This window comes from Podarcis filfolensis (assembly GCF_964270895.1).
Source record: "Podarcis filfolensis genome assembly, chromosome: 9".
Taxonomy (NCBI): Eukaryota; Metazoa; Chordata; class Lepidosauria; order Squamata; family Lacertidae; genus Podarcis; species Podarcis filfolensis.
In genome coordinates this window covers 39,564,086-39,589,668 of record NC_139610.1, presented here as the reverse complement: position 1 = coordinate 39,589,668, position 25,583 = coordinate 39,564,086, and the positions used below count along the sequence as shown (strand labels likewise).

At 40.4% G+C, this 25,583-nt stretch overlaps 1 protein-coding gene across 4 annotated transcripts in view; it reads right to left on the bottom strand.

Moving 5' to 3' along the window:
* The window catches only part of LRBA (LPS responsive beige-like anchor protein), a 354,335-nt gene that overhangs the window by 149,917 nt on the left and 178,835 nt on the right, over positions 1–25,583 (bottom strand). For all 4 annotated transcript variants that reach the window (XM_083630908.1, XM_083630910.1, XM_083630909.1 and 1 more), the window contains exons 38-39: positions 16,673–16,797; positions 2,224–2,370 (exon numbers count right to left, since the gene is read on the bottom strand). In XM_083630908.1, coding sequence (XP_083487034.1) covers positions 2,224–2,370; positions 16,673–16,797 — 272 coding nt within the window. The remainder of the gene's footprint in view (positions 1–2,223; positions 2,371–16,672; positions 16,798–25,583) is intronic.

Here is a 25,583-nt window from a genome sequence, read left to right as displayed (position 1 = left end):
TCCAGAAATTTAGAAATATTTCAGAACCGAATACCTCATGTTCAAAACAATAATGCAAATGCATAAAAAGGAAGGTTGGATGGGAAATATTAGTTTCACATATGTGTGTGTAGATTTGGGGGGTGGCAAACCAATTTGACCCAGATTTCCTGATGATTAGCTTATTTAGAAAGTTGCTTATGAGTTCTGTACATGGGTTTTTATTTTCATGCATGGCAGAGATCTATTGTTCAGAAGTTAAATGCTACCCATTGCTAGAGACTGAGACATATAGCATTTGAGAAGTGGTTTCAGCCTGCCTTTTAAATATTTTTCAAGGAATCCACACACAGTGTTAGTGCAGCTTAGGGACTGTGGGAATAAACAGCTGGAGCGTTGGTTTCCAACTGAATGAATTTTTATTGGAATAATCACATCTCCACAGGGTTTATCACAGAGACAGATCAGTGTACTACTCAAAACAATAGGCTGGGTACAGATCTAACAATATGCAGGCCATTATATAAAGCAGAAAAGTGGGTTATATTTGTCATCCAACTCATTAAAAAGCAGGGAACACAGAGACCACGGAAGGGCATATTTGTCAGCTGTAGGCCTTTGTTTAAAAATACTGTAAACTGCATGTGTGACACATTCCCTTTTGCATTAATAAAGTGTGTATAAATGAGGTGCACACGCTTAGGTAATCAATGGGTGAATAACTGCCAAAAAAATTCAGATGAATTGTCATTTCTGTCAATTGTTAGGAGGTGTGATGGTCTTTAATCTTGCATCAATCTCAATGTGTGCCAGTAGCACAATAGAGGAGATGCTCTGCTGAGATCAGAGCAGCTTTGCCCTCTATTCCCAGCGTACAAATACATTGTGTTTGCAGATGGGCATCCGATAGCTGCACTACCTCCATGATTTCCCAAAGCTCATTCCCACAAATGGATGAAATAAGCAGCTATGTGTTCTTTTGCTGTCTCCCTTTGCCCTCTGTACATTAGCATGTAATCCAGGGAAGAAATAACATTTTTTCAATCACTTTCAGACATTCAATTACAGGGCAAGCAGACAGCTGCAGAAGCCAGGGCAGCTCAGGTCCCGCTGAAAACCCCTGACAATTTCAACTTCATTCGTAACCCACACTACTTTATTAGCAAGGATTACTTCTTAATCCTATTGCCATTGTCAAGATTATATAATTAAACTCCCCTTTCACCTCTATTACAGTATGAATGTATTAGCAGAAGCAACAAATGTAGAAGGGGGTGGAGAAGAGGAGGACATGGATTGGATGCTCTTGCAGGGGTGTTGAAGAACAGGTTCATTGAGAGCCTCTCTATTAAATTATGGTGCTGTTTGACAGTAGACTATATTTTCATGCTTAGTTTTTATTATAAGGCACCAAACAGATGATGCAATAGGTAATGAACTGAAATAGAGATTTTTAGATTTTTGTGCATAAATAAAAACGAAGAAGCCCCCATTTCCACTTCTTCCAGCAAAACAGAATTTAAACACAAGGGATATTATTGTTTTGGGAGCGGACCAAGTGATATATACCTAGACCCAAAATTCTACACTATTCATTCCCAGATTGCAATTCCAGTCCAGTGAATAGGGGGCTTGGCTATAAAACTCTAAAGCAGAAAAACGTTGTTTTGTTCAGTTTGCAACGAAGCCAATCTATTATGGTAAGAATAACCTGTTTCTCGTTTGTTTGTTTTTTAAAAAAGTAGTAAATGAAGGTTAAGATTTACAAAAAGGAGGCTGGCAGAACAATTAGATTAAAAGAATTTTGGAACGATTGCCTTTGATGCAGAGAGGTGTTTTGCTTTTGAACAAATATATAAATACACTTTATGATTTACTTGTTCAGATTGCCTTCTTGTTCCAATGCGCCGCAACACTAGTGTCAAGGAAGTGGGAGGGGGGAAGCTAGCATAATCTACTTTTGTACAGGATCTGGCCTGACCCATATATATATATATATATATATATATATATATATATATATATAATCTCCAGCTAAAATTAATAATTTAAGTGGCAATATAAAGGTCATTTCCCCTATTCAGAAATTTATCTTCATTAATACAGTTATGGGAAAGAGCCATCCGCCCCATGTCTCCCCCCCCACCCCACCCTTGCAGAGAAGATGTTGCCAAGGAGGAGGTAAAGGAGTAAGGGGAGGGGGAACCAAGTCGGAAGGAGCAGGTAATAGACAGCTGAAGTTACCAGTTAAGTTCTCCAGTTCCTTCTCTTCGATGGATGACAAGGTATCATCGTCGCCTTCCAGGAGAATTTCGCTCTCAGAGTTCTGATTTCCTAAAGCCTGACTCTTGATGGACTGCTTTCCTTTAACAAGTACATCTTCATCTGGAGCTGAAATGAAAGAGAAACGCGGCTGTCCATCAACTCGGAGAGGCAACAGTTACGGGGAAGGAAGGTCGGGGAGGGGGGTGGCGAGGAATAACCTTGCTTATTGCACACATGCCGGAGACTCAAGCAAAGAGGGGCTCAGCTGGGAATAAATCCGCCAGCCAGCCGCCTCTAACCCACGCTGGTTGGGAAGCGAGTGAGCCGGCAGAGCTACTTGTAAACCGATTAACACAGCCAGGACTGAGAGCTTTTAGCCCTACTTACGTGATATTTGAAACAAGCATCCCCCTTCCAGTATTTTTAATTTTTTTTACTACAGCAACAACAAATATCCCCACTAATAATAATAATAATAATAAACCACAACTCACCCTGATAGCAAACTTATACCTCTATAAATTAAATCAAAATGGGAGATTTAAAGAAAAGGGAACGAACTAGCTGGGTGCGTCTCAAGAAACCAAGACTGCAAGTCTAGGCAGCAAGCCCCGTTGGAGTCAGTGGACCTGCTTCGGGGGGGGCATGCATGTCCCCCAGTTGTAATATGTGATCGAGCATCCTTATGTGGGGAGGGGGGAGGGGATGCGATCCATAAACCAGCAAAGCAAGCGAGGCAATCCAGCACCTCTGATTAACTCAGGAAGGAAGGAAGCACATGGTGGGTTTGTCGATTTTTGTTTTTAATTATTTCTTTTTTGCCCCAACCACTTTGGTTTAACTGCTCTATGGCTAGGACTATCCTTTATTCAGGGGAGCCAATTCAGACCTCGGTGGAGCCCCGACACAGCAACGCCTTCCACATCACTCCAAACTCAAACCGATTCTCCCGTCTGAGGACTTAATAAAGGTTCCCACAGCTGCCTCGGGCGCTTCTCGGGCCGGCCAAGGAGCTGTGGACTCCGCTGGCTGCCAGCTCCTGGAAGGGGCTCCTTCGCCTTGCTGCTCTCGAAGCCTTTGCCCGACGGGGGCTCCGGCCGCACTGCAGCCCCCGCCGCGCCCTCTAGGCTAGCCGGCCGGCCACGTCCTCAAGGGACGTCCCTCGCTGCTCTCTGGTTGGGCAGCCACGGGCAAAATGCATGCCCAGCGAGACCGGACTCCCAAGGCGGCCCCGAGCCACAAACACCCGCTGCCACCAGCCTGCTTCAAAGGGCAAGCGTGTAGCGTCCTTCGCGCACTTGCCCGAGGGAAGCCCCTTCGGACGCGCGGGGGCTACAGCACGCCTGCGACACAGGGGCGATCCTGTGCCTTATTTACCCGGGAGTAACCCCCACTGCCCACAGGTCTGCCTTCGGAGTCAGTATGAGAGGACGGCGCCGTTAAGGGGAAATCGCATAGGGCAGCTTTGGGGGGCGGCGTGCACGGTTGGCGAAGCTTCCTTTAAGGAATCTTGGAAAGTTCTTTTCTGCGCAATAAACTTGGGAACAGGAGTGCCAACTTGTATTAAAAATGGGGAGGGAGTAGCCCTTATAAGTGATCACAAGACGCGGCGCATGCACAGCATTTGAACAGACCATCAACCTTTTTTTGGGGGGAGGCCCCCTCAAATGTTTTATTGGGGGGGCGCGAATGGACCTCGGCCCCTGGGCGTTTGCTCCTATGCTTGGAAAGGTAGGAGAGCTCCGTGGCTCAAGGCTGTGGAAGCAGATTACGTCTCCCAGCTCTACTCCGAGGGAAGCTGATCGTGTTAGGACGTCGTCCTAGGACCTTCCCTCGCTCGCTTCGCGCTTCGGCAGCGAGCAGGATCCAGCAAATCCACACTAAGCCCCCTTTTTAGCCTGTCTTCTTTGAAGCTTCGAAAAGGTGCACCTGCATCACGGCGAGAGGCAGCAAGGCAATCTCTCAGCAGGGCGGCACTGTTTGCCCTGAATGTTTCTCCGGGGGGGCGGGGGTGTGCGAAGGACAAGCGGGAGAAAAGACCCACACCATGGTAGAACTGAGCCAGCCTTTCCAAATTCCATATAACTCTACCCAAAAGCTGGACAGACTTTTTCCTTCTTTTGTCTAGCGCGCATTTTCTACGGAAACTTCGTCCGACAAAAGCTACGTCGAGCAACAACCTCGGCCGTACCTTTTGCGTCTCTGTGTTAGAGTCATACCAACTTTTTCAAATAAGGAAGGGGGATTTATAGTTCTTCCCCTCCCCCTTTTTTTAACCAGAACATGTCTGCGCAACAACAAAAAATCAGAGTAGCCGTTTTTATCTCACTTTATATATATATAAAAAGGGCTCAAAGTCTTAAGGCAGCAGGAACCGTCGATAATTTTACGAAATCAGCTCCAGGCTGCAGAAGCTGGAGCTCTTTTATTTATTTTATTTTTAACAGGCGCCGGGGGGGGGGCTCCAGTGGTCCCTCTCCAATATGCGCTACCGGTTTGTATTTTTTCCAAAAAGGAAAAAAGGGGGGGGGATCGTCAACAATTCTGTGCAGAACGATAAATGCCAGACTGCCACATGATTTGAAATGCTCAGACGGCGACATGGAGAGAGCCAGAGCCCCTCTGCCTGTTTACTCAGCACCGCTGAATTCATTGACACTTGCGGGCGAGGCAGCGCGCGCAGGAGGACTCCAGCCTTTTAGAGAGCGCAAGTGAATGATATGTACAGAGAGGCTACCAGGCGCTTCAGCATCGACGGGGACTTTCCCTCGCACCAATAAAGGGACGAGTCCTCTAGACGCACACGCACTCCCTGGGGTACAGACGAATAGATTTGGCTACGCGCGCTCTGGCAGGAGGGGAGAAGGAGGGTAGCTTTTCAACACACACACACACACACACACACACACACACACACACACACACACTCCCCTTCTCTATAGAGGGAGCGCCAACGCCAGCCCTCTAGCACAGGAAGTCACTCTAGACTTACACAGAAGCTTGCACCTTCAAAGGATGCGGGAGGTGAACGGAAAGGTTATCAGCGTTAAGAGATCTGTGAATTTTTAAACACTACAGGGGCTCAAGCTAGTGGAGAGTGCTTAGGTTACCAAGGCTGCAATCCTATGGACGCTTAATTAATTGGAAGTCAACCATCTTCAATCCAGTGCCATTTACGTCGGACTAAACGTACAAGGCTGCAATCTGATCGCACTTACCAGGAAAGAAAACCCAACTGAACCAGGGTCTTACTTCTGTACAAACGCTTGACAGACTGGGCTGAATTTACCCCAAGCTTGTACTCTCTCATCCCAACAACAAAAGAATCCAGCATAATCTCAGACTCTCCAACCAAAACCAGAATATTTTTAATGTAACACATTCTAATTAAGGGTACATGGCAACAATGCAACGATGACTATCAATACCAACTCTTTTAAAATGCATAAACCCACTGTGTGTTTATTTATTTGGATTAAATGCATCTTGAGTTTCAGGAGAACGCCACACACGCTCCTATTCTGTTCCAAACTATGCTGTCTTTCTATGTTTAAATGCATTTTCTTCTTATTTTAAACTGACAAGAAGAAACAGATAGGAGGCAGCAATTCACTACTTATCTCACTATTACTCTCCATGTTGCAGATGGAGAACATAGGAAATGTATTCAGATTTCTATTACTCAAAAGAGCTGCAAACTTGTGCATAATTTTGGGTAGCCTTAAAAGCAACGTATTGGACTATGTCTCCTTTTGGAATCATGCCAAACACATCCCGGCTAGCCAGTTTCAACACGTTGCTCATTACTTTTTGATTATTGCCATACATGGCTTGAGGTTCCAGGGGCTTATTTTTAAAAAACCTTTAATCTGCAAACATTTACAGAGGAAAGCAATCCCTAGTGGCCATACATAAAGCTTAATTGTCTCTGTAAACATGTGAACATAAATTTCAAGTAAAACTTTACATTAGCACAATAGGCAAACCAACCATTTGGGTAACTAAGAATTCAGTTTTTAAAAGACAGAAGTTTAATCTGCAATAAAAGGCCATTTTTCATCTCACACATTTTCCTACAAACAAACAGCTTTTAAAATTTATTCGTAAATGTTTGTTTACAGTACTGGTCAAAGGGGAAGAGAATTTTACACACACACACTTTCTTTTTCTTCGTTCAAATGTACCAGTAGATATAACTAAACAAAACTCTGGTTCTGGAATTATTCAATGAGAGTTGAAAAACCTCTTGTCATGGAAAATATGCAGCTGATATTTAGAAAGGTTTTCCTGTAATTAACTCCCCCTTGAGGATTTTAAGTTAGCAGCAGTAAAATTACCTACAGTATTCTAATACACAACATATGCACTAACATTCAATTCTCAGTGGTCTAATAGCTTTCCGAAGAAGAATTTTATTTTTAATTAAAATAAGATGACTACTACGATAAGCTAAAATAAAACAAAACAGATAATGAACATGTTTATAAATTCTGACAACATGTGTCTGTAGCTTGGTACACAATGCACTTTTAAAATCAGCACTTATATGCAGATGTTTGAGAGTTTCACTTTATTCTGTACTTTGGTGATCTTTCTGTCTTAATTACACTAATGTTCTCATTTAAAATTACTGGTATCTATTTCATTTATTTAAAATTCAGTTTGAAAGTCAAAATGGGTCAATTACAGGAATGTTTCTGGTAAAATTTCTACAGGTGTTAATAATTTTCTCTAGCTTTCTTTTGCCAGAATTTCCCAATAATATAACAGAGGATACTCTTATGTAGTCAATTTACTAGGATACTATTATAGGATGTAAAATACACTGGAAATGCATATGCAAGGGTTCACAATTTTCCCACGTCTATAGGCTTGCTGTGGGTAAGTAACACTAGCAGACTGTGTAAGTATTTTGGAATTCACACTGTTACTGCTAAAGTTCTCTTTATAGCTGGGTGAAGCAAAAGTCTCAACTCATGGCAAGAGCTAACAGGCATCTCATCTGGCATGTTGCATATTTTGCTATTGTACTCTTTCTTTGAACACCAAGCACCAATCATACCACCATAAGCATTCTTTTAAAGAAGTATTGTTCATTTCAAACATGGTTCATGTACATGGAGCTGTTCTTCAAACTACCCTAAGATGTAAAAGAAAACAACCCTGCGGAGTGCATAAAATTTAGTTCTGGTTCTAGATATGGGTTTAAAATTTATGCCATACAAATGGATGGCACACACCACAAAATGAGCAACAGGGCCCCCAGTATAATAAATATTTTATATATATATATATATATATATATATATATATATATATATATATATATACACATACACACAACAAGTAGTATGTGTGTCTAAACACAACTATATACAGTGGTAACTCGGGTTAAGAACTTAATTTGCTCTGGAGGTCTGTTCTTAACCTGAAACTGTTCTTAACCTGAAGCACCACTTTAGCTAATGGGGCCTCCCGCTGCCGCTGCGCCGCTGCTGCATGATTTCTGTTCTCATCCTGAAGCAAAGTTCTTAACCCGAGGTAATATTTCTGGGTTAGCGAAGTCTGTAACCTGAAGCATATGTAACCTGAAGCATATGTAACCCGAGGTACCACTGTAATTATTTGCCCAGATGTATTTTATTGTTGCACCCACACTCTGTTCATAGATGCCTTGTTATAAATACATGCATGATTCTCACTCTCCTGAAGGAATGCTGAAGTATGGGAGCAAGGCAACCATTCTAGCCAAGCAAAGTATAAAAAACATTATTTAACAAAACAGCTTCTATGTAATTTGGAATAGAAATCTCCCAAAATAAAGTTTTACAAGACATTGGATTAGATCCTATAGTTTGGTCAATGCAGTGGATTTCATGTGCATGAAACAAGAATTTGCTGACTCCATCTGCAGCCCCCAAACTTGTGGCAGCCGGAGAACCTGTTATAATGGTATGGGATATGATGTGGAGGAGATACAGAGGGTCAGGGCTGTTCCAAGCCACGCCCATCATCCAAAGTGAGCGAAGCAGATACTTGGGATCCAAGCCATAATTTTTGCCATTTGAGATAGCAACAAGCCAAGTCCCTAGTTAGTTCTCTGTGGGGATAAGGGGGGCAGGATATAGTTCTGCAGACTTGAATATGCAAGCCTTAGTATGATCAAGACCTCAGACTACAATGACATGCATAGGGACATCCTACCTATACAGCATGGCACCCAGCACCCTACTACACAACAATATGGTTTGCCAACAACCTGTCTGGTTATCTGACAGGCTGAAAGTTTTGCTGGAGTATCATATACTAGATCGTCATATGCAATAGTTGATAGATATCTGGGGAAAACAATAGACCTGAAGCAATTGTACCAATGTATTTCCAAGGTAGAATTCTTCAGAACTTAGCCCAAGACAGTCAAGTGAGAACTGAGTAATTTATAGGTCAAAACACCCTCTGAATGATAGTGCTTTCACCTGCTGACATAATTGTGGAAATTAATTCTGGCATTTAAGATAGAAAAGTAGTGACAGATGAGCACATGACTGACATCTGGTGCTTGTATGGGAAGTAGAGTTGAAATGATAGGATGGAGTCCTGTATACTGAAGTGCTGAACAAAGCTTGTTCCAGAACCAGGCTGTGATGAAAGCTTAAATTTCTCACAGTTAACAAAACATTTGTAATTACAAGAGAGGGGTTTTCCCCCCTTTTACTTTATACCAGGGAGTGAGCAACTTGAAGGCCACATTAGGTCCATTATAGGATATGATTTGGCCTACAAGGCAATCTTCCTCAAACCACATCCACCTGCCCGACACCTGATGCCATAGATGACATCTGGTATGGGGCTGGTGGACACACAGGTGCATTCTTGGCAAGCAAGGCTTGCTATTGGTGCCCATCATCTGATCAGCAGTGGCAGCGAGCCCTGGCTACAGACTTCTCAAAAAGCAACTCTGCAGTGTAGCTGATTCCTGCCCCAAATGGGCTTGCTATAAGAACCAACCAGATAACCAGAGTTTACAGCAAGCACTGCTAGGATGATATTCCCTTTTATCGCTGACTTGAAATACAGGCAACCTCCATTTTAGGTGCGAACAGATACGTGTGTGATTTCACACACACGCACAGTGCCGAACCCAAAAATATCAGGATACCAGAAACATAATAAAAGACGTCATTAAAGGGTGGGGCAGGGCAGAGGTAGAATGGGGTGTTTCAATTGCACATTATTTCATGAAAGCATGCAATGTCCTGGAACAGAACCCCTGTACAAATCAGGAGATGCCTGTAAATTCAATTTTTCCTCGATTTTTTTTTTTAACAAAAGAATTGGTCTTAGTTATTATATTATATGTTTTGTTTAAATAGTTTTCTAAAGCATTTGAAAATTATATAAATACTGAAAAGTATAAATACTGAAAAATAATAAATACTGAAAAATAAATACATAAGACGTGCTTATTTTCATTACGCTTTTTCCTGCTGTTCCTTCAAACCTTCCACAAAAACTACTACATCAGCAAAATCCTTCCTCACCCACCAACAGGTTCGTCTTTTCTGCAACTCATTTTCTGTTCTGATTATTCCTTATCAATCTCTATTTTCTTTCTCCATCAGTCTTCATCATTTATATACCAATACCAATTTGAGTCTTCCGGCACTCATGTTTATTTAGCCCAAAGTTCAACACACATGAGGTACCAGCAGACAGTGTTATAATCCTGACGTTTGCAAAATACACAAACAAAAAAGGTAGGGGAAAATATATACGGAGGAGAACAACCTTCCCCCATAATAATGTGGCATGGCCAAGTGAAAAAAAGTGACCAACAGGTGGAAGGGGAGAATAGAATATAATGGCTGGAGTTGAAGATCAGAGACACCTAGATTGATATGTAGAAAAAGCCACTGTTTGCAGGGGAACCAAAGCTGTTTTGAAATGTCCCCTAGGGATGGAAGAAAGAGTTGCTCATATAAAATCAGAAGTGAGGCTACTGAAATAGTCTGCTCATTCCTGCTTCCAGACCCAATGAAGCGCTTATTGCATAGCAAAGGGACACAATCCGTCGGCTTACTTGCAAAGGAGTTGCATTTTAAAACGTTTTAAAATGTTCTCATCTGTGAGCCAACTCTTATTTTTATCAGCACTTGCAAGCACAGGAAACACTCACATGCCAGGAATATATTGAAGCAGTTTATTGTGGGGGCCCCACTTGTCTAATACCAAGCTCAAGTCTTTGAACAAGCATTTTTATAGAGCCAAAATGTCACCCATGCAAAAGATGATGGTATCAGCAGATGCAGAGTAACCCTGAAGTTTGCAGAAGTAAAAATCTTTTTAAAAATAATAATAATAAAAAAGGGAACGATCCTCCCAAATGAGGACTTAACATATTCATGCCCAAAGACTGAGTGTTGAAAAGGGTGAGGGAAACCCTGAAAAGTAGGTAGAAGGGGAAATGGAATGGAAATGCTTTAGATAATGTAAAAGGGTTGGAGTTCTGCTTCAAAGGCTCACAGGGTTTTCTGAGTTTCTCCCCCAATATAATCAGGATTCTTGTCATGGACTGGCTGGATGCAGAGGACCGATGGGAGGCACCAGCTGGAGAACCCTTAAGGAAGGAGGGCTCAGAGCCAGGGGATTGGAGGTGGGATGATGATGAGTAGTCAGAGGGAGAAGAGGGAGCAGACTGGGAGGAGGAGGATGTCAGAAGCAAATGAGGTAACGGGGTTGAGTGGAAGAGGCTGTGGTAAAAGCAGAGTTTGGAGAGGATGGGACCCAAGAGGCAGAGATGAGGCAGGCTGCTGAAAAAGCCAGGAGGTCTCCCCCTCCTGCAACCAGTTCCCCTCCCTGCTGGTCTCCCAGAACCAGAAGAGGTATGGAGAGGGTGGAACAAAAGCAAACAAAGGTGTCAGAGTCTCAGATTGCATGGGAAGAACCTCGGGAAGGAGGAGACTTAGGGAGCTGTGGGAAGGCATGGACCTTCAGTCCTTGCAACTCCCTCAGTGGGGAAATATCTACTGGAAAGAACTGCTGTACTCACTAGGCCTGAGCTTTTTTTGTTTCTTTGAATAAAGAGTTAACTTCACTGAAGCTGGGTGAGTTATTGCTGACCTGCTCCTGTCACCCACTCCCGACAATTCTGTGTCCACTGCTCAATCCTTATTGAGCTGTCGTTGGGGTTTCCCCAGCTCCAGAACTTTTTTGTCCTTCTGCACATCTTTTGAGCCTGCTGATGCCTCCCTCTTGTGCACAGGTGGGTCCATTTTGGCTACACGAGTTGCAGCATTCAGAGAATTGAGTTGAGCTTGTTATTAGTAAATACAGTTGGGGCCTACAATAAAGTGTTGTAGTCTTGAGTTCTTCTGTTTATGAATCTACCTATGTCACTGTTAAATCAGGTGATTGAAAGGTGGGCAGCTCCACCCACCTGTTAAACTCGACCTGAGATGGATGGAGGAAATATTTATTGGTCTGCAGATCTGATATGGTTCCCCCACCTCTGAGGTAAGTATGTATGAAACAAGATGAAACTATTTAGAACCCATGAAGAACAAGGCTCCAGTTCAGCTCCTGTTCCTTACAACACTAACCATTAGCTTTTGTCTCAATACACACATGAACACATGTATCAGCAGGGAAATGAGATAGTCACATGGCTATTTTTATATTTCATGCAACAAGACTTATATCACCCTGAAAACAAACAGGAACCCTAAATGTTAAAGGGAAGGGAACAGAGTGGCCAATACAATTTACTGCAGTTTTGTTGTCAAGTTTCCCCGAGTAGCTCAATATTAACAAATTTTGCAATTTCACTATTTTTTTTTAATATTACAGAAAATCATATTCTTCCACCTGAACTGTATACCTTTTTATCAAGAACTGATCTGTTAAGAGTTTTCAAAAGGGTTAAGGTTGTGGAATGTTACAGATAATTCTCTCTTTTTTTCAGTGAAAGGTGCTGATTTCTACAAGGCACACCAAGTTTAAAATAGATTATTCCAAAGACTAGTTTCACTGAGTTACAAAATGCAAAAATAAAGTTTGAGCAGTTGCTTTTCCAGACCGACATTTACAAATAACCATTTTGGATGTCCTCCCCCATCCTGGCAACCTGGCCTTTGAAAAATATCCTACAGTCCTTTTTCCCAAGCAATTTAATGTGTGCTTGGGAAGGGCAATTAAATTGTCAGAATTTTTTTAAAAAATGTTTTAAACTAGAAGGTAGCCTGGAGTATAGTCATGGGGTTGATATTGATTGTCTGAACAGAGAACATTAGTCTTCAGGTATTTACTCTGCCACCTCTGCACCAGAGGCTCTCCTTCAAATCAAATCAATCCCTTGAAGAGATGGCTACTGAAATACATAAATGAGGCTGCAACAGAGCTGATTTTTGCTCTCTAGGCATTACTATGTCTTGGTTTCTGATTGTTTTTGAATCTTTTCCACTTCTTCCAATTGTAAACTTTAACAGACTGCATCCTCTTGGGTAGGAGCTATGGGAACAGCCCTTTTCCCATTTGAAATTCATTGTAAAACCCACTATTTAAATGGAAACAGGATTACAATTACATCTTATTTTGTTTCAATATTCAATCTGTATAGTGTGAATTCTGCCACAATGCAGAAAACCAGTTTTAGTAAGAACTATGCTAATTGTGAGATATTAATAATAGACTTGTTTATTTTTATTCTGGATTTATAAGTAAAGCACTTTACAAGGTAAACTAAAGTAAGCAGAATTTGTAAGTAAAAGGAATCATTCGACAGTGTAACAAAAGAAAACATTCCCCACTGGAAAGACTATCAGCCTGATCCACATCCCACTTCCGCTTAAATACTTGGAATTAAACCAAAGCTGTTCCCCCTTGAACAAAATGGGTATGAATTGGCTTGAATCCAGTTGCTTTGAGACAAATGGATTTTGGAATGGAGTGTATATAATTGAAATAGAATGCTCTGTAATTAATTATTAAAAAGAAACCACAGGACAGAAGAACTAGTCCAGCAGGAATGTTGGTGACATCCTAAATGCAGGAACATAGATTCAAAGGCAGGTCACCAGAATTGTAGTTCAGATCATATCTCTATAAGATGCCATACTCATTTATTATCAAAGTGTCGTTTTAATAGCAATTCTACATTACCATATACTCCACTGTGGTCCCTCTTGTAAAGGTCCTCCATGCACTAAGTTCCAACATTAGAGGCAGTGTATAAAAGCATCCTCAGTTAACTGTTTCAGTTTCATGAAACTCCCTAACTCCCTTCCTATAGGCCAGGCATGTCCAAAGGCCATTTTGGGGGCCTAATCCAGCCCACCAGTAAATTTAACTTGGCTCCCATGGCAGTATATGTCCTGGGGTAAAATCCCCAAAAAAGCTAAACAACTTTGGGGTAAAATCCTAAGAAAAAGCTCAACAACTTTGGTCAACAACGCATGTTCAGATCATAAAATCAGTTTGGGCACCCCTGCTATAGACGTCTGCTGAGACACTAGCCTGAATGCACTTTGCAAGGTGCATAACTTCCATTTCAAATGGTCACTTCCTTCCACTTTTTTCTGCTACACAAACTATATTCAAGTATGTCTTGCTACAATGGAGAACCCTGCTCCACAATCACAGAAATATCTCTAACACATATCCACATACAGCTAGTTCACATGATACTTTTCTCCACGCAGATGGAGGCATTGTATGAAAAAAGTATTTTGTGAACCTGCTCTGAGATGTTTTCATTTTGCACAAGTTTATGGTGCCTGGGTTAAAATTCTGTGTGTGCTGGGAATCTCTATTTAGTTAAGTCACAATGTTTCATTGGTTAATTAATTCACAGTATTTAAAACTTTATGCAACTCTAAGAATCAGAAAGCATTTTTTTTATTTAAAAAACCATTATTTTTAATGCAAATTCTTATAAATACTGCAGATCAGCAACTATATTAAAGAAGACATGTTCCAATGCTAGCTATAAGATACTCATGTATCATCAAAACAAAGTATCCTTCACGCTTCAGTAACTAATTGGCAACTAACTAATGACTGCCCAGTTGTACAACAGAAATCCACTAGTACAATGGAATTTCTAGTTTCTCTCCTCTGCCCTCCAGAACCCACATGCCCCTCTAAATTTGCTCCACAGTCCCCCCAAATTTGGGAGCAGGGGAAGGAGAAGTCCCAGTGCACAAGCCACATTAGAACCCACCCAATGTTTTACTCATAGCCAAATGTAATCAATAATTCAATCAATATAATCAACTAAAACTCATAACGAAACAACTAAGCTTTCTTTAACTATGGGGCAACCTTATTATTTAGACTTTCAGGCCACCAGTACTTAATTCGTTCCGGAGGTCCGTTCTTAACCTGAAACTGTTCTTAACCTGAAGCACCACTTTAGCTAATGGGGCCTCCTGCTGCCGCTGTGCTGCCGGAGCACGATTTCTGTTCTCATCCTGAAGCAAAGTTCTTAACCTGAAGCACTATTTCTGGGTTAGCGGAGTATGTAACCTGAAGCGTATGTAACCCGAGGTACCACTGTACTGTTATAAAGGAAATTAGGGTTTTCTACTAAGTGCACGCAAGCCTTGAACTCACTTAAGCAGTTTGCTAGATCTCAGCTGCTTTATTTTATTTTTTAAATATTTGCTTGTTGTTACTTACACTGAGCCCCAAGAATTAGACAGGTCCAAATAAATAAATAAATAGTTGCCTTAATAGTGTTCCTTACTTTCTCTGATTCAAAAAGCTATGTTTAATCTTGATGATGGCAACTGAGATGAGAAGACCTATCACAGGGCTGGTACTTATTCTACTCACTCAACTCCCTTTGAAGCAAATCACTTATTGGACTGTATTATAACTGGTTGGCCATTTTCTACAATAACGACAGTGAGAAATGACAGATTGTACAGTACATTATTTTTGTCACCTGTACCATTCTACAGAACTTAGTACATTCCCAATGTATGCAATGTAAGAGTGTTTGTCACATGTGACTATGGCAAGCAGTAGTGAAATTTTAGTTTTTAAGACTGTCTGAAAAACAATTTCTGCATTCTTCAGAAGTGTTATCCAGTTGGATTATTACTACTATAATATTGCACACTGCATTGCTTTTAACAATAAGGACACAAATGAATATTTAAAAATGACCAAAATATTAATTGTTCTTTAATACGAATGGTTAAAGTATTTCATAAAGTGTGCAACTGAGCCACATTAGAAAAGTTGAAATTAAATGTTGGCAGTTAATTATTGCAAATATGAGTAGGCTTACAATTGAAAGTATCAAGCTTTACTAAAAGTTATATAGACAAAGACAATTTGCACTCTTGAAGCCTTTAGTGTACAGTAGAACAAAATGTACAAGCAGTTTCAAAGCAGAAGAAGCCTAATTAATTCTACATCTCATTTCTCCCTTTCGTCTTTAGCAGAAGATGAGAGGATCTAAGACCATTGTGATTAGATCACATTATTGACTCTTCCCTGTTTGGTCATTTATTTCAAAGGACTTACGTCATATTTGGCATTATAGTTGCTGACATATTTGAAGACATTTGTGCAAGAGGTTAAGATGCTTGGGCCCAGAACAAACTTTCCAAATTATGTTGCCTTCCTAGACACCCATACAACACTAACATAATTTCAAATAAAAATTACCATTTAAAAAAATAAAATAGAAAATGTGAGTTAAATTGGAAAATGGGAAAGAACTATTCAATGAGAGTTTGGTAACTTGCTCCCTGCTCCAATATTCACTTCCAAAGTATTTGTAATAAGAAAAATTAAATCTCAGTTTTAAACTAATTTTCAGTATAATTTGTTTGATTTGGCTCATTTTTACAGGAAAGCATAACACATGGTAATACTGAGTTTTTAAATAATTACAGATAAATAATTACCTTTAAACACAGTATATATTCTTCTAATGTATTCCTGATTTGGAGAATACATGTTCTCTGGTTTGCATTACTTCAATTAAGACAAAATGAGCTAACATGTAGGAGAATTAAACAGGGTTCCTGAAAATATACTAAGCTCTGTACACAGTCTTCATATTCTGCTGACATTAATTAAAATAATCAGTGGGGATTTTTTCAAAGGGAAAATATGCCTTGCTCATACTGCTACAGTTCATGTAAGGTAATTTGTCACAAAACCATACCAAGGGAATAAAGGAATCTTCTACCTTTGTCTCAAATCACTGCTAAGTTCAGCCTCCTATGCAAAGGACTCATACAGGGAGATGCCATTAAGATATAATTAGGTCTTGAAATGCACAGGTCAGGGAAAGAAACATAAGGGACCTCAGAATGTGAAAGTGTTTCACCTCCTCTCAGATGACTGGAGCTTGAAGCTCCATTGCCATGCACTGTACCTGCTGCTATTGTCAAGAAGCAGATTTTACACTGACCATGGTCTATGGCTGTTTTTAACGTCGCTTCAGGATGTGTCGATCCAAGGGGGTTACGCACAAATCGTCGCCGGCGCCGCAAGTCATCTTCCCAGTAGTCAAGGCGCCAGAACTCACGAGGACGACTACAATGAAACAGAGGAACCACATATGTTAGCAATTATCAAACAGCATGGTAGCACTGAATTTCTGCATAAAGCTTTCCTTGTTTGCTCTTTTTCTTTTTCAAAAAAGCACCCTAAGCCCTTTTCTGCGATCTTAAAACTTAGGTATGTCCTTGAAAATAACAATATCACCTTCCAGTCTGAGGAACTCCTTTCCCTCCCTCCCCCCTTGGAAGGTGAAATGAGCACTAAATACATCATTTTGAAATGAATTGCTGACAGTGTGATCAGTTTCCCCACACTCTAGTGGCATGTGCTCCGATTTCAGCCTCATTTCAGCCTCAGCAGGGCACCTTTCTCAGTGACTGCATTTATAAACCAGAATAGGGAACAGGCTATTATAAATATGGTATAGCATTACCTATATTAATCAAAGTCTGTCCCCCTTCATTTTTCTTCCTAATTTGTGCCTTTTTGCACAAGGTCAGTAAATCATACCACAAATTCTTGGTCAAGAAAGTGTTAACTTTAATGAATACTTCTGTTACATGATTATGCATGTGATAATAAAATATTACTCTGTTTAGATGTGCAGGAATTTAATTAAAATAATCTCTTAAAATATTCATTACTTTTAGCCCCTGAGGCTTAGAACAACACAAGAAAATACATTTCGTTTCCATTTCCTGTTTTTAAATAAACCATTCCAGGAGAGTAAAACAGCAATCTATTTTCAAACAAATCTGATTGGATTTCTGTTTTATGTAGCTGCATGTTTCCATTTAATTAAGAACTGCATGTTATGGTGCACAATATCGAAGGTATACTTTTTAAAATTTACATTTAGAAAAAGATTCTATCACACTTGTTATTTTCCACACTGTATTATTCAAATATGCATAGATCGTTTTAATATGGCTATATATAAATGCCAGTTCCTATCTTGTTATGTGATCATGAGCGAGTGTGCTGTAAAACTGTACATTAACCATTAAAAACTGCAAAAACAGCAAATTCAGGTGCATGTTCATACCTATATATGCAAATACATTGTATTATATGTAAAGTAATAAAGCCTACAGGAATAACACTAGAGATCTACAGCCAACATCTGCATGCTCCAATTACAAAATTAGAATTTTATTTATAAAAGAATGGCTCCTTCAAGAATGGCTCCTCCAAGAATGGCAAACCAACACTACAAACTATAATCTCATTTCTTTTCATGAGCTAATAATCATTGTATATCTGACAACTCTGACAAATTAATAGGTCTGATTAATTTATAGATTACAAATGATTGGACACACAATATCTGTATTCCTCTTCTTTAATTATTTAGACTCCAGAAAGAGAAAATATTTTTTGTTAGAGTGAATCTAGCTTTCTAAAAGAAGAGCTACAAGCCTACTACACAGTTAGAGCCATTAATTCTTTTTAAAGTCCACATTCGATAATAACGCATTGTACAAAAAATAATACATGTAAAATGTGAATTTTCATTAATAAATTCAGATATTATTTGAATCCATTTTAACTGAATGCTCTGCATCGCATTTTTACTATTTTTGAACATACACAGAATTGAGGAGCTTATTTTCTGCAGAATTTATAAAAGCACAGTTATATGCCTAAGAAAAAGCTACATTTGCTCAAAGCGTGATTAATAACTTAAAATTCTCCATTAGCGATTACAAAAAAAGGCAGAACGCAGCTGGCTATGTGCATGCATTTGATAGTCATGGAGCATGGATAGCCACTTCATCATTCTGCCTTCCTTCATTTATCTGTTAAAATTACTATCAAATATCAAGTAGGATAGAGTCGTGAATCACAAACTGCTCCTCATTTTCAGGGGAATGATACAATGAGAGTCTATTCATCAGTATGGCAATCGGCACAAGTAATTAGTCCCTTAGACTGAGATCTCTTGCAAACCTTATTGTATCCAGTGCCACAAACATATGACAATGAAAAGCTAATGGAGGCTTCTAAAATTTGTTAACTGCTTTGGCCATCAATCCTTCCAGTTCTCTGCACTGCAGTATTATGCAAAGATTGTAAATTATTCATGCCATCCATTCATCTTTCTGCACTTTTGATTAAATTAAACAATGCTGTTTTTTTTTCTGGCTGTAATTGCAACATGTGAAGCAGCTATGTTAAAAGTAAGTAAAAGTAGATGCAACCATGCAGCGAGACATGAACATTTATGGAAAATTCACCATCTTCAGTCCCCCATCCTGCCTCATTAGATGATAGCTCACGTTTGCCTTAATTAGTTAATGTATAATGACACTGACGCACAGGATGTGTTTTAGGACATCTGCATTAGGAAGAAAAACTGTCCCTGGACACAGAGAATCATTTCTAGAATAGTATAACATTAAAAATAAACACTTTCACTGGATAAGATTTATTAAATGTTGAACCATGAAAGGGAATATCATGAATTCAGTAGCAGGTCAAGCGTTCTTATGAAAATAAGCAAATCAGTTTCAACAGAAGCTGGACAGTATTTCATGAAACAGCCTCCATACCCTTTTACTGCATTTGCCACCACAGGAAGACACCCAACCTCAATTCTATTTGGACAATTACCGTATTTTTCGCTCTATAGGACGCACCAGCCCATAGGACGCACCTTGTTTTAGAAGGGGAGAACAAGAAAAAAAATTATCCCCCTCTCTGCTCAGTGCCCCTTCAGCGAAGCGGCAGGAGAAACAGAGCCTCTTCCATTTCTCCTCCCACTTGGCTGAAGAAGCACTGTGCAGCTCTCCTTCTCTGCTGAAGCCGGGAGAGTCTTGCTCTCCCAGCTTCAGCGAAAGGAACCTGAAGCCTCTGGAACGCAGTGGGAACTCGCGCTGCACTCCGAAGGCTTCAAGCGGCTATCCCTGAAGCCTGGAGAGTGAGAGAGGGCGGTGCGCACCGACTCCTCTCGCTCTCCAGGCTTCAGCGAAAGCAACGCGAAGCCTCCGGAGCGCGGAGGGAGCAGTCCCTCTGCACTTCGGAGGCTTCGTGTTGCTATCGCTGAAGCGAAGGAGCCTGCATTCACTCCACAGGACGCACACACATTTCCCCTTAATTTTTGGAGGGGGAAAAGTGCGTCCTATAGAGCGAAAAATACGGTAAATGAGACAAAATTAAACCTCTTGTGTTTAGCTGATGATTGTGCATAAAAATAAAAACAGCTAAAATATATGAGTGCTTTCCTCTGTTGTGCTAGATCTGTGGTTATATGTTTTTCTAACAGAGCTATTAAGTTTTACAAAAAGGTTAGATTAGATATTCAGAATGAAAAAGATATTGTGAAGGACTGTGAATTACTGCCAACCTCTTCTAAAGTTTCTCAGTGTCACGTGCTTGCTATGAAATGATGGTCAGGCAACAGACAGCATCAGCACAACTCCACTTTACCTGTCTCTCATATCTATGCCTTCTATCTTTGCTTGCAGCTAAATGTTCAGGACCAACACATTGCTCGATAAAACAGAAAGTACAAACCAGCATGAGACACAAGAGCTTGCATTGGCAAGTAAATGGGAGTCAGTCACTTCTAGGAAGAGAAAGGATTTTTAATCTGGAAGGAAAGTAGTGGACAGACACTTGCCAGAGATGGAAAGGGGTTGGGTACTATCCATAACAGATTGGGGAGCTAGGGAAATAAAAGAGGTGGTAGCAAGCGAATTGGTTCGTCACTTCTATGCTTAGCCAATATTTTATATTTATTTATGTATTCATACCCCAGTACATTCAATTTTACCACTCTCACGGTGCTCATAAATAATTCAGAGCAATAGAACAAGCACACCCAAACATTTCGGCAACAAATTAAAATATATTAAAACAGTATAAAAACACAACAGAAAAAGAGTCAAAACGAAGTCAAGCAATATTTAGAAGGCCTTGGAAATTTGAAAAAAGGCCCTTTTCTTACACCAAAACGACACAGGAGTTGGAACCAGATGCCTTGTTGGGTAGAGTGTTCTAGAGATGGGGCACTATAATTTATTTATTTCTGATTTGCATAGATTCAGGTTTCAGATTTAGGAATTATCAATAATTCTTCTCTTTCACAGGAAGACACACAATTATTTTACAACAACAACAACAACACTTATACAGTGTGGGTGAACAAGGATATAGAAACAGTCTGCAACTATCAGTGACTACGTGGTAGAACATCGCAATATTAGTTTCTTGTGGAATTGGTTTTACTTATAAAAGAGTACAGGAAAGGGACAATGGCTACAGTTGTGTAGGGAGAAAAGGTATTTATGAGAATGGGCAACAAAAAATGCAGACTAGTAATGAAGTGCATAGATTAGGCTGCTGTTTACTTTGAATCACGCTAAACTTATGAGAACAACCCAAAATTGTATGACTTTTATGAGGAGTGACCAAACCAAAGCGAGTATTTCACAGAAGTTAGTACAATCCAAAAACATATTGCTGCTGCAATGCCTAAGCTAGAACTGTTGTAAAAGGTAAAACTCTATCTGTGTGAAGCGCAATTTTGCAAAACAGAAAACCAGACAGAAAGTACAGTGCAGTAGCCTTAATAAACCACATGCTGTAATGAAAACAGGAGACTAGTCTGGAGCTCATTTCACAAGATGCCTGTTCAAAAGAAAAACATCTCGTGTTTCCTGGGCTGGAGGTTAAATACATCATGCAGGTAAAATGTTTGCTTATGCCTGGTCATGAGTGTGAGTTTTGTGCTGCTTAAGAAAGTGTCTGACTGACAGCTCTAGAAGTTGAGACTATTAATTATACTCGTAACAGATTCAGTTATGATTATCATCCAATAAACCTTCTCAAAATGTTACCTTAGGCATATCTGAAAGTATCAGAAGTGCCTAAGGGGATGACGAGAAGCTAGAGTAGTAGAACATGTGTACTACTCTACAATGTTTTTACTATGTTTTTATATGTACTGTAAGCCACCCAGAGTGGCTGGGGAAACACAGTCAGATGGGTGGGGTGAAGAAGAAGAAGAAGAAGAAGAAGAAGAAGAAGAAAAAGAAGAAGAAGAAGAAGAAGAAGAAGAAGAAGAAGAAGAAGAAGAAGAAGAAGAAGAGTTTGTGCCAATTGACTGCAAAACATAATCCCTTCAAAGCTCAAATGGAGAAAATGGGAATTCTCACTGTGAATTGCTGTTCTCAAGGGGTGGCAGAGAACATGAAGCACCTTTGCAATGCTGCCCCTCTGGAGATGGAAGGCACTGTCAAAACACTACCCAGAGACAGGACACAATTTGGTGGTGGGTGAGAAAGCACCCCCTGGACACCTACTTTGGCTAGAACAGCCTCATTTGGGGGGGAAAGGACCATCCCCCAGTTTGGGAGCTGAGACCAAGAAAGGATGGCCAAAGTGGGGTTAGGAATTGGAACAGAAACTACAAGATGCTCAAACGACCTCTTCTACATGTGCAGCAGCAGAAGCTGTAAGGAACTATCCCACCCCAAAGTCCCTGGGACCCAGGGCAGGGAGGAATGCCCTCAGGAATCCCAATTTACTGCAAGAATTTCTGTTTTCTAACTGACAGGGAATCCCAGATAACATTATGTACCTTCAGGATGTAGGCGAGCTGTGCCAACTCAGGGAAACAATCCTGAGAATGAGAGATGTCTTAACTCAGGATCTGCACCTTTCTGCCGAAGTGTGCATTCACTTAGGCAGAAACACTGATTTTATAGTGCAGACTGATGCCCACATTGGAGCCTTGCGTATATCTAGGAATATGCAGCTTTCCCTAAGGGCCACATAAACAGCTGAATGCCAAAGAGAGTGGGTGACTTCTCCAGTGCCTTGTAAGCCTATACTCTGTAAGGCGCCTCAATATGGTGCACGTAGACATGTTCTTCCCCAAGCCCTTAGGATGCCTCATCTCACCCTTCTTAGCCATGGGGAGGGCCTTCTTCTTGGCCTTGGTCTCCACCAAGATCACCTCCAAAGGCTCCCCAAACAGCTACCCTACGTCAAACTTGGAGCTGCTCAACCTGGCCTGGGACACTAGGTTCACCCCTCAGTTCCTTAGCCAAATATTCCACCCTCCCAGGGTGTTTGCTGTCATACTCCTGGCATTAAGGTGGATGCAAGCCAAACAAAAAGTCTGCCAAAAATGATGTAGATAGGACTATCTTCTTTAAACAGTCATTGAGCGGTTTGGGAGTGTTTGCTGCTCCAGCCTCCAGCCATCTCCTCTCCTCACACATACATAGACCAGGTGAGGACCCTATGTGAAGGTGGTTCTGCCTACCCCCCCCCCAAAAAAAAAAATTAGGGAGGTTGTGGATGGATCCTCCAAATCAAAGTCAGTATGTCAATGAAAGCTCCCGGGTGAATCAATCCCACGCACACCAGCAGGTAGGCTGCTCCATGCTTCCTCACTATTGCTGTCCATATCTGGAAATCCCAACCTACTGCTTGTGTCCTGGCACCCTAGCTGGGTATGAAGCCCGGGGCTGATGGAAATTTGATGTCTCACATCTTGGTGGGTGGGACTGACCTCACCCAGGGGCAGGGTGCCTGTCTAGGGCTCCTGGGCTATGGACTTGGATGAAACAGAGGATTCCTCTGGTAGAGCTGCAAAAGGAGAAGCTAGCATAGTCTTTGTAGTCCCTTTTCCTCTTGCCCTTGAACCTTCTCTACTCTTGTCCCTTCTTTGCTTTGTGTCTCCTGTGTGGGGATCTATTTCCCCAGACATTTTTCTCCCAGTGGGTGTTATTTTGAGCCCAAGCAAGAATAAATGGTGAGGGAGAGAGGAGGTCCTTTCCTTCCTATGCATGTTGTGCTTTAAATGACCCACTCATCCTAATACTGCACATCAGCAGCACTATGTATCCCATAATGCATGGTTTATATCACCCCAATATCAAGCTTGGACATAAGCAAAGAACACCTTGATAGAATGTGACCAGAGGCAGGCAACTGATTTGGTTTTGGTAAGAACAAAAAAAACCTTATACAATGAATACTAAATGCTATATGAATTATGAATTGTTTGAATTATCAAAAGTGTTAATTCCAGAAGTTAGATGGCAAAGCTGCTATTCAGCCTGGTACTACTAAAATCAATCACAAAACGTCATCATGTTAGAAGAAATGATTATTTGTAGAACAAATTCTTGTCTATGGAGAACCACACTTTAATTGTAATTAATTTCCAAGACAAACAGCTGCTAAAATTACAGAAATATTTGCGCACTGCCACAATCATGGTTTTGACTGAATTTGTTTTGCCCAAAGCAGATTCCTGTACTTCCAAACTGCACTATTGCAAGGTGCATGGTAGGAGGATTTCATAGTCATTTACACTTGTAAAATTGTGTTATGGTAACACCTTTTGAAGACACACTTATTTACACAGGCATTCCTTTGATCTCTCAACCCGAGTCCCCTCATTAAATTATTCGTTTATTGTGTATTTTAATGATGAATGCTTATATTTAAAGGTTTGGGCAACTGTTTTTTTTATATATCTGGTAAGTTCAAAAGCAAAAAATAAAAATAAAAACCACAAGGCTGTCTTTTATAAGTTTGAAGCAATATACTATGAAGGGTTTCGGAATTTTAAAGTCTAAGCATCTTTCCTTTCCCCCCACTGATTTCAGCAACTGAAAACAAAATAAAATTCTATCTGGATCTTAACTACAAGAGAAATAAATGGTCTGCCTGCCCTCCGTTAGCAATGTATTATGCACTTGATTTTAAATTGAAAGATAAAAGTGCTCAAGTTCCAATAAGGCTTTACTTTGAACATAAATCTAGATGAAATAACATCGAGGTATTAGAGGGCATCATGAGATAAAGCATTCTCTTCTATCTCGTGAACTGAAATGTGTTGTGCTTTCATGCAGATAGAGATGGAGAATACTAACTAAAACCTCAGCCATTTATCAAGCAGTGGCCATAAATAAAGTAGAGGCTACCCATCTCTAGGCCATCTTAATGGAAATAGAGTGTTTCATGGTGTAAAACATTTTGTAAGCTTCACACAATTCTTTTACTGAAGCCTTTAGAGACTATGCAGTTGAATGCAGAACCAACATATAATTATGAGAAAAATAAATTTCCATGCTGTCAAACTAATTTACATAGAACCTTTCAGGTAGTCAACACAGTATTTATTAATAGGTACCAGGGTAAGCACATTTGGCCTCAATCCAATGAACAGATAGGCAGGCTTAATCCCATTGATTTCAATGAATTTAAGCAAACTTAACTCTATTTAAGCCATTACGTATAGACCTTATTTGCAAAATACTGAACCTGCAGTATCTTTTCAAGTGACGTGAAAACAAAGATAAATAAGGCCTGACTGGTTCTCTAGAAAGATTTACTAGAGTACATGCCTAGCAAGAAGAAAAGACAGATCACTTCTTATTGCTACCTACAGCTTCCAACTCTTTGGATGATTTGCCATCAATCCTGGAAAAAGGTGATTCACAACCCAGCTATTCGTGTCTCTAGTTTTCACCTTTTAAACTTCATTTAACTTCCATCCCCATGGGTATAAATACTCAGCATCAAACTTCAAACTTCACGCATCTTGTAGGCAAGAACACATGTAATCAAAATTACTATCATAATGAACAGAGTAAAGACAGAGTAATCCCCTTTTTGGTGCAACAGATCTGACACACTAGTTCTGGAAGATTCTGTGGTGAAAATTTAAGCAGCCTAATTATAAAAATTTTACCAGTACATTGCTTGTGGTTTAAGTCCCTTCTGTGTGCAGCAACCATACACATGTAGTGCAAGACTATTCAATCTGAATCATCTATGCAGCTGTGATATGAAGA